Source organism: Chiloscyllium punctatum, chromosome 3 (genome assembly GCF_047496795.1).
Source record: "Chiloscyllium punctatum isolate Juve2018m chromosome 3, sChiPun1.3, whole genome shotgun sequence".
NCBI lineage: Eukaryota > Metazoa > Chordata > Chondrichthyes > Orectolobiformes > Hemiscylliidae > Chiloscyllium > Chiloscyllium punctatum.
Window position 1 is genome coordinate 124,232,086 of NC_092741.1, and position 13,906 is coordinate 124,245,991.

Here is a 13,906-nt window from a genome sequence, read left to right on the forward strand (position 1 = left end):
ATCTCTCAAACCACATAGCCACAGTTCACATTCCAGTTGAAGACTTGGAGATCAAAATCAAGGCTGACACTCCATGTTGCTCACGGAAATGCCATCTTTTATATTGGACATTAAAACTGAAGCTCATCCCCTTTCAAGTGGGGCAAACAAGATACCAGGGCATCATTTCAAACAACAGGAAGGCTGATACCCTGGTGAATATTTCTGATTCAGTCAACAGCACCAAAATGGACTTTTGGTCAATATCATCTTGCTGTCTGCAAATTGATTACTGCTTTACCTATCATACATCAATGACTACAATTCAAAGTACTTCGTTGGTCGGAATGCACATTGAGGAGCCCGGTGTCTGTGAAAAAACACAAAATTCCTTTATTTCCAATAGTGATAGGCAAATGAGTTTCGAGAGGCTGTTTGGCTCATTGCTGCCTTCCTGTGCATTGCACAACCTCAGTTTGCATTGTAACTGGGGCTTCTCAGCTGAAACCGGTCATCAATCTGCCAGTGTTAGACTACTACTTAACTACAGTGGTGCAATGGCATTGTCCCTACCTCTGGACTAGAGGATCCAGGATCACATCCAATCTCCTCCAGCGGTTGTATCATAATGCGTCTGCACAGATTGATTAGAATAATTATAAAGTGCAGTGAAACAATTACCTACTTATTCGATCACTACAGTTTTGGTACAATCACCAATTTTAGTGAATAAAAATGAATGTGTGGAGTGGGACAAGCCATGAGGAATTTTCATCTCTGTTACCATTGGGATTGTTTAACACTGGAGTAAAATTATACATCAACTTTGAACACAATCTCACAAGTGATTACTTTAACATGGGCTTTAAAAATTCAAGAACCAGAGGTAGGAGGGGTAGACAGGTAGTGCAGGAGTCTTCTGTGGCTATCCTCATTTCAAATAAGTATGCTGTTTTGGAAAATGTAGGGGGTGATGGACTCTCAGCAGAAAGTAGCACGAACAGCCAAATTCCTGATATCGAGACAGGCTCTATTATAATAAGGGGTATGTTGGGTTCCAAGCAATCAATTGTGTTAGGGGATTCTCTCGTCAGAGACACAGACAGACAATTCTGTGGCCAGCAGTGAAAAATCAGAATGGTGTGTTGCCTCCCTGGGTGCCATGACCAAGGATATCTCAGAGACGGTGCAGAATGTTCTCAAAGGGGAGAGGGAACCAGCAGGAGGTCATTGTACACATTGGAAACAACGACATAAGAAGGGAAAAGGATGAGATTCTGAAGGGAGAATATAGAAAGTTTGGCAGGAATTTAAAAAGGAGGTCCTCGAGGATAGTAATATCTGGAATAATCCTGGAGCTATGAGCTAGTGAGGGTAGGAATAGGAGGCAAGAGCAGATGAATGTGTGGCTGAGGAACTAGTGCAGGGAAGAAGGGTTAACATTTTTGGATCAGTGGAATCTCTTCTGGGGTAGAATTGACCTGTACAAGAAGGATAGATTGTACCTGAATTGGAAGGGGACTAATATACTGGCAGAGAGATTTGCTAAAGCTGCTTGGGAGGATTTAAACTAGCAAGGTGGTGGTAGTGGTGGTGGGGCTTGAAGGGGGGGGGGGGGGAGGGTGGGGAGTGGAGAGAGACCCAGGGAACTAGTGAGGAAAGAGATCAATCCGAGACTGGTACAGTTGGGAAAAGAAGCCAGTCAGACAGTTAGGGCAGGAAGGAACAAATCAGAGAACAAGGTAGGACTGATAAGTTAAACTACATTCACTTCAATGCAAGAGGCCTAACAGGAAGGCAGATGACTCAGGGGATGGTTAGGAACATGGGAATGGGATATCATAGCAATTACATAACATGGCTCAGGGATGGGCAGGACTGGCAGCTAATGTTCCAGAACACAAATGCTACAGGAAGGATAGAAAGGGAGGCAAGAGAGGAGGGGGAGTGGCGTTTTTGATAAGGGATACTTAGGGAGGATATTCCTGGGAATACATCCAGGGAAGTTATTTGGTTGGAACTGAGAAATAAGAAAGGTATGATCATCCTATTGGGATTGTATTAGAGACCCCCTAATAGTCCGCAGGAAATTGAGAAACAGATTTGTAAGGAAATTTCAGTTATCTGTAAGAATAATAGAAGTGATTATGGTAAGGGATTTTAACTTGCCAAACACAGACTGGGACTGCCATAGTGTAGAGATAGAGAGGAACTTGTTAAGTTGTACAAGAAAATGTTCTGAATCAGTATGCAAATGCACCTACTAGAGAATGCACCTACTAGTCCCTTTCCAATTCAGATGCAATCTATCCTTCTTGTACAGGTCAATTCTACCCCAGAAGAGATTCCACTGATCCAAAAATGTTAACCCTTCTTCCCTTCACTAGTTCCTGAAGAAGGGCTCATGCCCGAAATGTTGAATCTCCTGCTCCTTGGAGGCTGCCTGACCTGCTGCGCTTTTCCAGCAACACATTTTCAGCTGTGATCTCCAGCACCTGCAGTCCTCACTTTCTCCTACTAAAGAAGATGCAAAACTTGACCTACTCTTGGGGAATAAGACAGGGTAGGTGACTGAGGTGTTAGTGGGCGAGCACTTTGGGGCCAGTGACTATAATTCTATTAGTTTTGAGATATGATCTGGAGGAGCCAGTGTTGGACTGGGTTGGACAAAGTTAAAAATCAAGCAACACTAGTTTATAGTCCACAGGCTTATTGGTAAGCACGAGCCTTTGGAGTACTGCTTCTTCATCAGGAGGTTGTGAAGCTGGACCATAAGACACAGAATTTATAGTAAAAGATTGCAGTGATACAATGATACATTGAACAAACTTAGATTGTTCAGTCTTTCTTCTTTTAAAATGGATTTGTTGATTTTGATTCTTTAATATGTAAATCCTAGAACTTGTTTTAAGTCACCTTCTCAAGATAATTTAAGATTTTATAACAAAAAGTGACATCTCAGCTCAGATAATGCTTTAAAGGTGTGACTCAGACCAATCTTGAGTCAGACTGGTTCTATTTCCAAAGTGGAATTTACAATATTAGATGGATTCACTGCCTGCATTGAGTGCTTGCAGGTCCTGCATTTTGAAGGCTAATTTTGATAGTATTAAGTGAGAATGTTCAAAAGCTGAGTGGAGACAGATATTCACAGGTAAAGAGACGGCTGGAAAATGAGAAACCTTCAAAAGTGAGACTGCAAGAGTCCAGAGACAGTATATTCCTGTTAGGGTGAAAGAAAAGTCTTGTAGATGTAGGGAATGTGAGATATTGAGAGAAATTGAGGCTTTGGTGAAGAAAAAGAAGGAAGCATAATGGTCGGACCAAAGGGTCTGTTTCCGTGTTGTACATCTCTATGACTCTATATGTCAGGTATAGACAGAAGAGATCAAATGAATCCTTAGAAGAGAAGAAAGACAGTAGAAATATACTTACAAAGGGAATTAGGAAGGTAAAAAGGGGACATGAGCTAGCTTTGGCAAATAGGGTTAAGGAAAATCCAAAGAGTTTTTAGAAATGCACTAAGGACAAAAGGGTAACTAGAGAGAGAATAGACCCCCTCAAAGATCAGCAAGGCAGCCTTTGTGTGGAGCTGCAGGAGATGACGGCGATACTAAATGCATATTTTACATCAGTGTTAACTGTGGAGAAGGACACATAAGATATGGAATGTGGGGAAATAGATGGTGACATCTTGAAATATGTCCATATTACAGAGGTGGTGGTGCTGGATGTCTTGAAACTGATAAAAGTGGATAAATCCCCAGGACCTGATCAAGTGTACCCGAGAACTCTGTCGGAAGCTAGGGAAGTGATTGCTGGACCGCTTGCTGAGATATTTATATTATCGATAGTCACAGGTGAGGTGCTGAAAAACTGGACATTGGCTAACGTGGTGCCACTATTTAAGAACAATGGTAAGGAAAAGCCAGGGAACTACAGACTGGTGAGCCTGACATTAGTAGTGGGGAAGTTGTTGGAGGGAGCCCAGAGGGGCAGGATGTGCATATATTTATAAAAGCATGGATTGATTAGAGATAGTCAACATGGCTTTGTGCGTGGGAAATCTTGTCTCACAAACTTGATTGAGTTTTTTGAAGAAGTAGCAAAGAGGCTTAATGAGGACAAAGTGGTGGACACGATCTATATGGACCTCAGTAAGGCATTCAACAAGGTTCCTCATGAGGGACTGGTTAGCAAGGTTACATCTTATGGAATACAGGGAGAACTAGCCATTTGGATACAGAACTGGTTCAAAGGCTGATGGTGGAGGGCTGTTTTTCAGACTAGAGGCCTGTGACCAGTGGTGTGCCATAAGGATTAGTGGTGACTACTTTTCATCATATATAACAATGATTTGGATGTAAACATAGGAAGTATAGTCAGTAAGTTTGCAGATGACACCAAAATTAGAGGTGTAGCTGACAGCGAAGGAGGTTACTTCAGAGCACAGTAGGATCTTGTTCTGATTGGTCAATGGGCTGAGGAGTAGCAGATGGAGTTTAATTTAGATAAATGTGAGGCGCTACGCTTTGGAAAAGCAAATCAGAGCAGGACTTATACATTTAATGGTACAGCCCTGGGAAGTGTTGCTGAACAAAGTGATCTTGGAATGCAGGTTCATAGTTCCTTGAAAGTAGAGTCGTAAGTAGATAGGATAGTGAAGAAGCTGGTTGGTATGCTTTCCCTTATTAGTCAGAGTATTGAGTACAGGAGTTGGGAGGTCATGTTGCAACTGTACAGGTCATTTGTCAGGCCACCTTTGAAATATTGCATGCAATTCTGGTCCCCTTTCTATCAGAAGGATATTGTGAAACTTGAAAGGATTCAGAAAAGATTTACAGGGATGTTGCCAGGGTTGGTGGGTTTGGGCTGCGGGGAGAGGCTGAACAGGCTGGGGCTGTTTTCCCTGGAGCATTGGAGGCTAAGGGGTGACCTCATAGAGGATTATAAAATCACGAGGCTCGTGGATAGGATAAATAGACAAGATCTTTTCCCTGGGATGGGGAAGTCCAGAACTGGAAGGCATAGGTTTAAGATGAGAGGGAAAAGATATAAAAGGGACCTAAGGGGCAACTCTTTCACGCAGAGGATATTGCGTGTGTGGAATGAGCTGCCAGAGGAAGTGGTGGAAGCTGGCACAATTACAGCATTTAAAAGACATCTGGTTGTCTATATGAATCGGAAGGATTTAGAGGGATATGGTCCAAGTGTTGGCAATTGGGACTAGATCGGGTTAGGATATCTGGCCAGCATAGACGTGTTGGACTGAATATGAGATCTGGATGACAACATCTGAGGGAGAAACAACATAGTCAAGAGAGAAAAGCTTTCTTGTGTTATTGCTTGAAATGATAGGTTGAACATCAGAACGTATTTGATTAATAACATAATTAATTATGGAGTCAAGAAGTGTGGCGCTGGAAAAGCACAGCACATCAGGCAGCATCCCAAGAGCAGGAGAGTCAACGTTTCAGGCATATACCTTAATTAATTATGGTGTCAAGATGACAGTCCTGTTTTTATCCATTTGGCCACAGGATGCAGGCTCATCTTATTTGCCACCATCCCTATGCTCAACAATCTACATTGGCTCAGAGCCCCACAAACTCTCAAATTTAAAATTCTCACACTTGTTTTCAAATTTCTCTATAGTGACACACCCTACTCTATCTCTGGAATCTCCTCAAGCCCTGGAACCTTCCGATATCTCCACTTTCCTCCAAAGCTGGCTCTTGAGCATCCTTAAAGTTAACTGCTTCACTACTAGTGGGTGTGCCTGCTAGCTTGGGCTGGGTCCTAAGTTCAGAAATTTCCTTCCTTCCTAAAACATGCCACCTCTTTCCTCTTCTTCAAGGCATTCTGCAAAGCTCACTCTTTCATTAAGCTTGTAGTCATGTACCCTAATCTGTCTTATATGAGCCTGACTAATTTTCATCCTGTTAATTAAAAATTAAACTAAGTGGATTCTATGACTCGCTAACCAGTAGGGTTTTAAAATAACACCAATAACTCTGAAGTGTAAGTTTAAAAGCCATGGTAAATGGAAGCCATAATTGCTTCTGTTAAGCTACCTAAAGGTGTTTGACCACAATTTATGTTATGTGGATGCAACCTGTTGTTCATGAAACTGAAATTAACTGGAGTCAGGAGTCGAAGGAGTAAAGGAGTGAACGTTCAAAATGTAATAGAACCTCCAGGCATTGATGCTACCAAAAGGCCAAGACTTGCCCCCACAGCCTAACAGATGTACCTCGCATGACTGAGCAAAGTATAGTTTATTCGAAATTTTTATTTCTTCTGGTGGCTTTATATTACTCTAGACACAGTTATATAAGAGAAGAGTACACTAAATTACTATTGAAAGTTTGCTCTGTTCCTTTAGAAGGCACTGGTTTTTATGGAGGATCCTGTTTATCTGAACTAGGTGCTCCACCTACCTCACCAAGTGGCTACTGTGTCATGACAATGAATCAAAATCAAAATCCCAAAGTACATTTAATTGTAGCCATGATTTTCGAAAGAGAATTATTACAGACAAAAAAAAAGACTGAAAATAAATTGGTGCTGTCTGTGTGGGACCCATTGAATGTGTTATTTGTAAAGCATCCGCAAAACTTCAAACAGAGGGAAAGACAGAAAAGAGATGCAACAGGAAGAGACAACGAGATGTCTGACTATCTTTCTCCTCTCAACAGAAAGCTACCTCTAGCAACATATTTTATTTTTGTCCCATGCAGGAAAATACAAGAAAAAAAAGCCATCCTAATGTGTGTGTGTGTGTGTGTATGTGTGTGTGAGAGAGAATGTGTGTGTGCGTGTATGTGTGTGTGAGAGAGTGTGTGTGTTTTAGCTGAAGAAGATGGGCTGGTGAAATGAGGTCCCTGTGTACTAGCCACAGTTCAAATGCTTGTATGCTATGAAGTCAAAGAACTATCTCGTTTTACCTGTGCACTGAGTGATAAAAGCAAACTACACTTTAAGCCAGTCAAAAGGAAATGCAAAGAGAAAACTCCTTTTGCTCTGAGTGCTGGCTGCTAACCAAAGAAACATGACAAAAGGATTTGATCTAACCTGCAAGATCCAAGAATCACAAAATCAACTGTTCAACCAACAATTTCCACTATCTACTTTCACAAGTGACCCAGGGAAACCGAATCATATAGTTTTTGACTTTTAGACACAATCTTAATCTGAATCTGTGTGTTTGTGTTTTTGCAATAATATTTTTTTCAGGCTTAATAATTAAAGAACTCAAGAAAGCTTGGATAAATTGACTCCTGTTTAAACACAAACTCATTTGATCTTCAAAAAAGCAGCCACAACTGAAGGATACTTCTTTAACCTTGTTGTGATCAACTGAGGGGGCAGGTGACTGGGGAAGAAGAGCCAGCTCAACTCTACTCGCCCAGGAGATATCCGTCTGGTCACATCACAGAATCTCACCCAGGTTCTAGTCGTAGCAATGGGTTTTTGTGAGTCAAGACACTAAGTTGTCATTAGGCTATTTGACTGGACAGTGAAGAGGAGGAACAATGCTTTTTCCAACTAGTATCCACAGACTCCCACCTTTTAGAACAGTCACCAGATTGTGACCAGGAATAGGAATGCTTGCTCATCTTTCCCTGTCCTCCCTGAACAGAGATACTGAGCTCAGCATCCAACAAGTAACATACTAATTTCTGCACCAGCTGTGTTATAGAGTCATACAGCACGGAAACAGACCTTTCGGTCCAAACAGTCCACGCCAAACATAATCCCAATCTAACCTAGTCCTACCTGACTGCACCTGACCTGCATCCCTCCAAACCTTTCCAATTCATGTATCAATCCAAATGTCTGTTAAACGATGTAATTGTACCCACATCCACCATGTCCTCAGGAAGTTCATTCTACATGCGAACCACCCTCTGCGTAGAAAATTTGCTTTTCATTTCTTTTTTAAGTCTGTCTCCTTTCACCTTAAAAATGTGCCCCTTAGTCTTGAAATCACCCATCTGAGGGAAAAGACAATTACCGTTAATTCTGGTTAGCAAGGTTACATCTTATGGAATACAGGGAGAACTAGCCATTTGGATACAGAACTGGCTCAATGTTAGAAGACAGAGGGTGGTGGTGGAGGGGTGTTTTTCAGACTGGAGGCCTGTGACCAGTGTATTGCCACAAGGATCAGTGCTGGGTCCACTACTTTTCGTCATTTATATAAATAATTTAGAATGTGAGCTTAACAGGTATAGTTAGTAAGTTTGCAGATGACACCAAAATTGAAGCTGTAATGGACAGCGAAGAAGGTTACCTTGGATTACAATGGGATCTTGACCAGATGAGGTAATGGGCGAAGGAGTGGCAGATGGAGTTTAATTTAGATAAATGCGAGGTGGAGCATTTTGGGAAAGCAAATCTTAGCAGGACTTATACACTTAATGGTAAGGTCCTAGGGAGTGTTGCTGAACAAAGAGACCTTGGAGTGCAGGTTCATAGCTCCTTGAAGGTAGAGTCGCACGTAGATAGATTAGTGAAGAAGGTGTTTGGTATGCTTTCCTTTAACGGTCAGAGTATTGAGAACAGGAGTTAGGAGGTCATGTTGTGAAACTTGAAAGGGTTCGGAAAAGATTAATAAGGATGTTGCCAGGGTTGGAGGATTTGAGCTTTATGGAGAGGTTGAATAGGCTAGGGCTGTTTTCACTGGAATGTTGGAGGCTGAGGGTTGACCTTGTAGAGGTTTATAAAATCATGAGGGGCATGGCTAGGATAAATAGACAAAGTCTTTTCCCTGGGGTGGGGGACTCCAGAACTAGAGGGCATAGGTTTAGGGTGAGAGTGGAAAGATATAAAAGAGATCTAAGGGGCAACTTTTTTCGTGCAGAGGGTGGTGCGTGTGTGGAATAGGCTGCCAGAGGAAGTGGTGGAGGCTGGTACAATTGCAACAATTAAAAGGCATCTGGATGGGAAAATGGATAGGAAAGGTTTGGAGGGATATGGGCTGGATGCTGCTGGGTGGGACTAGATTGATTTGGGATATCTGGTCAGCACGGATGAATTGAAATGAAGGGTCTGTTTCCATGCTGTACACCCCTATGACTCTATGACCTCTCAACCTCCTACACTCCAGTAAAACAGCCCCACCTTTCCAACCTTTCTTTATAACCCAACCTTCATACCCAGCAACATCCCGGTAAGTTTCTCCTGAACCATCTCCAGCCGAATAAAATCCTGCCTATAACTGGGCATCCAGAATTGGACACAGTAGTCCGAAGAGGCCTCACCAATGTCCTGTACAACCTCAACGTGACTTCCCAACTCCTATACTCAATAATTAACAAAATCAGAATTGGTTGCATAAGTCTGTCAGGTCTCTATGAATTAGGTCCAAGATGGACAAATGCAACACATTACTGACTGTGTGATCAAAGGAATTTGAGAGTGAATCAAGCAGGATAATTTATTTCCACTATTAGATAGTGAGCTTTGTTCTATGTACTGCATGAAGTCCAATTAGAAACGTGCTTTTTTTATAAATCGATTTATGGTTCTCCTGCACTCAATGTAAGCCTCAATGTAAATCCCTCTCCTTGGTTGAATCATCTTTAAATTAAATAACTTCTTAGGTTGTATTGAATTATTTTAATTAAACAGAACAATGATGCTTCAGCTATCAGCAATTAATACAATTTCCCTAAATTTCTTTTTGTAACATTTCTTTTTTTATATTATTGTGGAATGACTGATATTATGAGCTTTTTATTTCTTTATTTTTCTAATTTATTCCTGTGATTTTGAACTTTTGAAGGTCTGGACTTTTTAATTTATTTACTTTCCTAACTTTTTTGCTAAGCATTTGTACTCAAAAATCTATACCTAGTAACTTTTGTAACTAAGATGGTAGTGTAAGTATGTGACAATAAAGCTAATTCAATTCCATTCAATTCTTCCAGTCATTTTCTGCTTCCATTTGCAAGATTCACAACATATTTTTGCTCTTAAATTTTCAAGGTTGCATAGTGTAAATTTGTTTGTTTTATTTCAAACCAGCTTTGAAACATCAAATGTTTGCACATGGCACTCTATAACTGCAAGTTATTTTTTATTATGAGTCCCCATTTAGAACTTGTATTTTTAGCCATTGAAGTGTCAGAAATGATAATGTACTTACTTGTAGGTAAGGAATTATTTTGCAGAAAACTGGCCCAAAAAACCATGTCTCAGTTATATCAACAAGTAGGCTGGCAGGAAGGCAGATAATTGTTACAAGGATATCGGCAAATGATAAATTAACTATGAAATAGTTTGTGACTGTCCGCATGTGATGATTCTTCCAAACTGCAATGCAAACTAAAAGGGAAAAAAAAACAAGATTAGAAAGAGTCGAGATAAAAGCCAGTCCCTTCACTGCTTGCACAGTTCTTAGCCCTTTCTGTTAGTTAGGTTTTAAGTGTTTGGCTGGGAAACAGGCCGATAGAATGTAGGTGGCAGGTAGGGGGGGAAAGTGAAAGACAATATCTCTTACTCTGATGAGAAAGCAAAGGCTTATTTTAATGGGCGAACTTGTTTTGCATCCCATTTGCCAGCTGTATACGTGAAGCTTATTTTGGCCAGGCAGACAACCAGAACACCCCCCCCCCCGCCAGGCTTCGTGAAGGCTAGTTCAGAATGGACGTGAAACTTGGTTGTTTGTGTTGGTGGGAGAGTCCAGAACCGATTTTTCCTTCTGTGCCCCAAAGGCACTCTTGCTCATCTCCCTTTGGAGAGTTTTTGACTTAACTTTTCTTTCCCACTGAACTGCCAAAGTGCAGCACTCTGGGCCGTCATAATTCTATTAAACTCTGAATTCCATCCGAGGAAACCAATTAGCATATGTACAGTATAGATATAGGCCCTTCGGCCCAACAAGTCCACACTGACCCTCTGAAGAGAAACCCACTCAAACCCATTCCTCTACATTTACCCCTGACTAATGCACCTAACACTACGGACAATTTAGCATGGCCAAATCACCTTACCTGCACATCTTTGGACTGTGGGAGGAAACCGGAGCACCAGGAGAAAACCTGCACACACAGGGGAAGAATGTGCAAACTCCACACAGACAGTCACCTGAGGTGGGAACTGAACCCAGCTCCCTGGCGCTGTGAGACAGTAGTGCTAACCACTGAGCCACCGTGCCGTGTATCGATGTGGCATCTAGCAGCTGGCTGCAATAGCCTCAATCACTAAATGATAATCAGTGGAGATGGAGCCAACGTAGGGTACATTTCAACTCATTTTGACTGTCCATTCACTAAATCCAATCTTTGCTTAAAAGCTGCAATATTCCATGCTTTAACCACTCCTTGTAACCACTCCACATTCTAATGACTTGCTGTATAAAGGAATTAGATCTCCTCAGCAGCAATTCACCCTCTATCTAGTGGCTTCAGTATATGGTTTTTAAGATGATGAACATTCACATTGTTTTAAAGAAGAATGATTGAACTGCACATCAAGTCAGTCTCTGCTCTTTGCAAAAATAATCCAATTAAATTCATGTTTTTGCTCTAACCCCAAATTCCTGCAAAAATATTCTCCTCCAAATACTTATCCACTGCCTTTAGCAGGCTCCGATTAGGCAGCACAATGGCACAGTGGCAAGCACTGCTGCCTCACGGCACCAGAGACCTGGGTTCAATTCCCGCCTCGGGCAACTGCCTGTGCGGAGTTTGCACATTCTCCCCGTGTCTGCGTAGGTTTCCTCCGGGTGCTCCGGTTTCCTCCCACAGTCCAAAGATGTGCAGGTTAGGTAAATTGGCCATGCTAAATTGCCCATACTGTAGGGTGAAGGGGTAAGTGTAAGGGAATAGGTCTGGGTGGGTTGATCTTCGGAGGGTCGGGGTGGACTTGTTGGGCCAAAGGGTCTGTTTCCACACTGTAAGTAATTTAATCAAATATATCCTCTAACTGACTCTCAGTGAAGTAATCGTTTCCATTCAACTATCAAAAGACTCCAATTTCCTTTTCAATGTCCTAACTTTGTCTGCTGTAGTAAGTAGCTGAGATCATTCCCCTGCAGTTTCCCTTTCCCGTCTGCATCTTGATGAATCTTTACCATTCAGTTTATTGTTCTTTGTTATAGGCATAAAAAAAAACTGAACACAATTCTCTGAATGTGGCTTCCTACTTTTAGTGTAAATTTCTCATAACTTTATTTATAAAACTCTTGTTCATTTTGCAACGTTGTCCACTAGTACTCACGCTTTCAGGAGATGAGGTGTGCTGAGCCCTCTGTCTCTTCATGTGTTCACACAATTCAGTGTTACAAATGTTGGGGCTGCCTTTTAAAGTCTCTCAATGTAACAGGGCTGGTCACTCCCAAAAGCATTCATGGGATCTTGTACACAGCCAGATGGCTTAACAATCCAACTTTTGCTTATGCAGTTGCATGACCCCGAACAACATCTTATGATATTGGAATTAACACCATGTCATTCCTTTATCCAATCTCTCAGTGGGGGGATTAAGAAATAATTCAATGCAGCAAATCTCAATCATAATGAATTGTAAAGCTCCTTTAATTTACACACAGAAAACAAACCTGTAAGAGAGGCTGCCAGTAAGCCTGATCATCTTCAATTCATTTTAATTCTCTCTTTGATAAGTGAGTAGAATATTAAACCTCATTTCTAGTTGAAGAATGACTCTCCCACTTCTTATTTTCTAGTCTCCTGTTTGAGAATGTCTCGCCACTTTTATCCCATACAGAAAATGAATCGTCATCACCTTTCCCATTCATGGATTTATGAGCAGACCCATCAATTGAATTGACAATTCCCATGCCCAAGATAATTCATATATTAGTAGAAGTGCCACCACCACATGCATTAATTAGACCATCTGAGATGAGACTTAAAAGTCGTCAGTCACATCGAATAGAATAAGGATTGATAGATCACACGCACATCACACTCACTCTCTATTTTCGTGGCTGCAGCATGTAGCTCATAAAACTATGCAAGTTCACATGACTTCAAAGAATCATTGAATAATGCATCAAGTCCGTCCGTGTACTTTCAAAGATCAACCCAATTAGTCCCACTTTTTGGCTTAACCGCAGATCCTCACTTTTTTCTTTTCTCCATCAAATATTCAGCACCATTTTGTAGGCTGCTATTGAAATCATATCTTTCACCCTGTCGAGCAATCCATTCCAAATCTTAACCTCTCACTGCATAATAACACTGTACTCATGTCTTTCACCAATCATTGCGTATTGGTCCGAACTGAAAAAAAAAAAACAATTGACCAACTGTTTCTAGATGAAGCTTGCTTTGAGCCCTCACCCACACTGCTGCTGGGTCTCAGACATCTTGCTCCACTGGTTGAAAGAGTGACTGTGCAAAGACAACTCACAATGAGTTCCCAGTGAACTACTATAAAAAGGTACAGCATATCCTTCCACAATCTTGGTTTAAAACAGTCCGTTTCATTTTTTTGGCCCACAATAAAAATAATGAAATATAAAAAGATGTGGTCTTTGTGGACATAATTAATAGTTTCCTTCATTCTGGAGAGGTAATGGCTGAGTGATTTGATCACTGGATTGTTATTCTAGAAACTCAGCTAATGTTCTGGGGACCTGGGCTCAAATCTCACCATGGCAGTTGGTGGAATTTGAACTCAAACAAGAGTCTGGAATTAAGGGTGTACTGATGATCATGAAACAATTGTCAATTGTCTGAAAAACACCATCTGCTTCACTAATGTGTCATCCTTATCTGATCTGGCCTGCGTGTAACTCCAGAACCACAGCAATGTGGTTAACTCTTAATTGCCCTCTGGACAATTAGGAATGAATCAAGATTAGAGTGGTGCTGGGAAAGCACAGCAGGTCAGGTAGCATCCGGGGAGCAGGAAAATCAACCTTTCAGGCAAAAACCCTTCATCAGGAATCTTT

The 13,906-nt window shown here is 41.4% G+C and overlaps 1 protein-coding gene across 2 annotated transcripts in view; it reads right to left on the reverse strand.

Moving 5' to 3' along the window:
* hcrtr2 (hypocretin (orexin) receptor 2) overlaps positions 1 to 13,906 on the reverse strand; it is a 73,730-nt gene that overhangs the window by 28,765 nt on the left and 31,059 nt on the right. The window contains exon 2 of one of the 2 annotated variants that reach the window (XM_072549777.1): positions 10,133 to 10,311. The exons of the other annotated variant lie outside the window; for it this stretch is intronic. Coding sequence (XP_072405878.1) covers positions 10,133 to 10,311 — 179 coding nt within the window. The remainder of the gene's footprint in view (positions 1 to 10,132; positions 10,312 to 13,906) is intronic. 2 annotated transcript variants of the gene reach the window in all.